At 29.9% G+C, this 2904-nt stretch overlaps 1 protein-coding gene across 1 annotated transcript in view; it reads right to left on the reverse strand.

The window, feature by feature from the left end:
- LOC111688409 (myosin heavy chain kinase D-like) overlaps window positions 1-2904 on the reverse strand; it is a 10343-nt gene that overhangs the window by 6737 nt on the left and 702 nt on the right. Inside the window, exon 2 of the mRNA XM_046947062.1 lies at window positions 1428-2372. Coding sequence (XP_046803018.1) covers window positions 1428-2372 — 945 coding nt within the window. The remainder of the gene's footprint in view (window positions 1-1427; window positions 2373-2904) is intronic.

The raw sequence follows: 2904 nt of genomic DNA on the forward strand, positions 1-2904 counted from the left end.
ATAGATAGATAGATAGATAGATAGATAGATAGATAGAAAGATAGACAGATAAATAGATATATAGATAGATAGATAAATAGATAGATCGATAGATAGATAGATAGATAGATAGATAGATAGATAGATAGGTAGATAGATAGGTAGATAGATAGACAGATGGATGGATAGATAGATAGATAGATAGATAGATAGATAGATAGATAGACAGATAAATAGATAAATAGATAGATAGATAGATAGATAGATAGATAGATAGATAGATAGATAGATAGATAGATAGATAGATAGATAGATAGATAAATAGATAGATCGATAGTTAGATAGATAAATAAATAAATAGATAGATAGATCGATAGATAGATCGATAGATAGATAGATAGATAGATAGATAGATAGATAGATAGATAGATAGATAGATAGATAGATAAATACTTTGGTGGTTAATCCGAACTATTGATTGAACTAGCTACTACAGTCAAGAATACACGGTATACTATACTCTACGAACCACAGCCTTTGCAGTAGTTTTGTTCTCAACTATAATGAAGACTATAGACAGATTATAGACTGGATTATACTCTGATTATAGTCTGAACTATAGCATGAACTACATATAATTTGGAGGACAGTTTTAACAATACTGCAGACTAAGTTTAAACTATGGACTACAGATACTATGGACTAAGTCTGAACTACATTCCGGTCTATATACTAATATCTGAACCATATTCTGGGCTATACACTTTTCATATTCTATATACTAGTATGTACTTCAGTCTACAATAATAATCTAAACAACAAAATCTATATTTTTATATTTATATGAAATTTTTTTTTATTCAAAATGTCAATTATGCCACTTGCCTCAAACGTAGGGTATTTGACGAAATAAAAACGTTATTTATTTTTTGCATTGACATTCATTTGTACACAACAATTACATTACTTTATATTACATTCAATACAACTAATTTAAATATTTTCGTAAATAAATGAAATGAAATAACTATTTGTCAATAAATTTGTAATGAGGCCATTAACGTGAAAAATTCTTTACAAAAACATTTTAAATTATAAAATTAGTTTAATGTGTGAAATGACCGCAAATATTCATTTGTATAACTACAGACTATAGAAGAGCAAACAAATATCTATTGGATTTGCCAATTAATTTAATTGCGAAATTATTTTGATACTGGGAAAAAAATAAAACTATAAAAATGTAATGAAATAAATTTAATTTGAAAATATAGAGAAATACACTTTTACAAACTTAATAAGTAAGTTTTTATTTCGGAACTAGTTAGTTCAATAGTTAGGAAATTATTACAAGGTAAACTTAGGGTTTTTATAACTTTGCAAGAAAGATTACTAAGCTATAACTAATTTACAACAATATTACTTTTTAAACAATACTGACAACTTACCACATTTGGTGCAATATTTATGGGATCCATACGACTCCATTTATGCTCAAAACTACTATTAAACGGTGGTGAGACATACGAAACATTACGAAATTCCGCAGTAAAACTGCGAACTGGATAACCACCCGAATTGGTTTTATTAAAACGCCAAATCAGGAAACCCAAAATTGTTGAAGCTTTAAAGTACAATTTAGTTACCGGGCCAGGTGGGGTACGAACAGTTAGATTAATTTTTTGGAATGCTTGAAATTCTTGTTCTTCTATGTCATCAATAGTGGTGCTGGTGGTAATGGGGGAAAAAGTGGTAAAATTTAAATCACTACTACTATTACTGTTGCTGCCGCTATTGCTATTGCTAAAACTGTGATAACTGTTGCTGCTGCTGCTATTTGTGTTGTTGTTGCTGTTGTGGTCAGGGTTTCGGGTGTGATTTGTTAGGTGAAGCGTGGAAATATTAGCATTCGTAAAGGTTTTAATAACTATAGTTGTTGTAGTTGCTGTTGTTGCGGAGGCAGAAGCTGAGGCTGAAACTGATAAAGTTGGTGTTTTTGTTGTTGTAGCTGTTCTAGTTACATTAGGCATTGGAAGCATTGAGGTAGTTGAAGCATTTTGTGTTGTTGTTGCTGTTGTTTTGTGTATTATCATATTTTTATTTTCTACTAAAGGCTTAACAAATGTTGTATCATTATCATGATTTATTTTTGTTGTAGTCGATGTTAAAAGCACTTGTTCATTTCTGTCATCATCGTCTTCACCATTCTCATCGTCATTTTGTTCTACTTCATCATCTTTATCAATTTGTTGTTTATGTTCTCTTAATGAAGTACTATTGTTGTCATTGTGGTCATCATATTCCAGACTTTGACTAGATGTCACAGCAGCAAAACACACGTACAAACCTTTATCGGAAGCCGAGACATTTGTGAGTACCAAATATTTACCTGTCTGGGGTGGGAGTGAGAACACAAACAACAAATAAATATTGTAAATGGAATGAAAATACGGAATAAGTAGGACGTTTCTGAGGTATAGACACAATTGGAAAATATATTATGGAAAATGAGTATTGGGGATACTAAGTAGGTGACTAAAGTAACTAACAAATCAGCTAACTAACTAACTAATTAACTAACTAACCAACTAACTAACTAACTAACTAACTAACTAACTAACTAACTAACTAACTAACTAACTAACTAACTAACTAACTAACTGACTAACTAACTAACTAACTAACTAACTAACTAACTAACTAACTAACTAACAAACTAACTAACTAACTGACTAACTAACTAACTAACTAACTAACTGACTGACTAACTAACTAACTGACTAACTAACCGACTAACTAACTAACTAACTAACTAACTAACTAACTAACTATCTATCGATCTATCTATCTATCTATCTATCTATCTATCTATCTATCTATCTATCTATCTATCTATCTATCTATCTATCTATCTATCTATCTATC

The sequence above is a fragment of the Lucilia cuprina genome, chromosome 3, assembly GCF_022045245.1.
Source record: "Lucilia cuprina isolate Lc7/37 chromosome 3, ASM2204524v1, whole genome shotgun sequence".
NCBI lineage: Eukaryota > Metazoa > Arthropoda > Insecta > Diptera > Calliphoridae > Lucilia > Lucilia cuprina.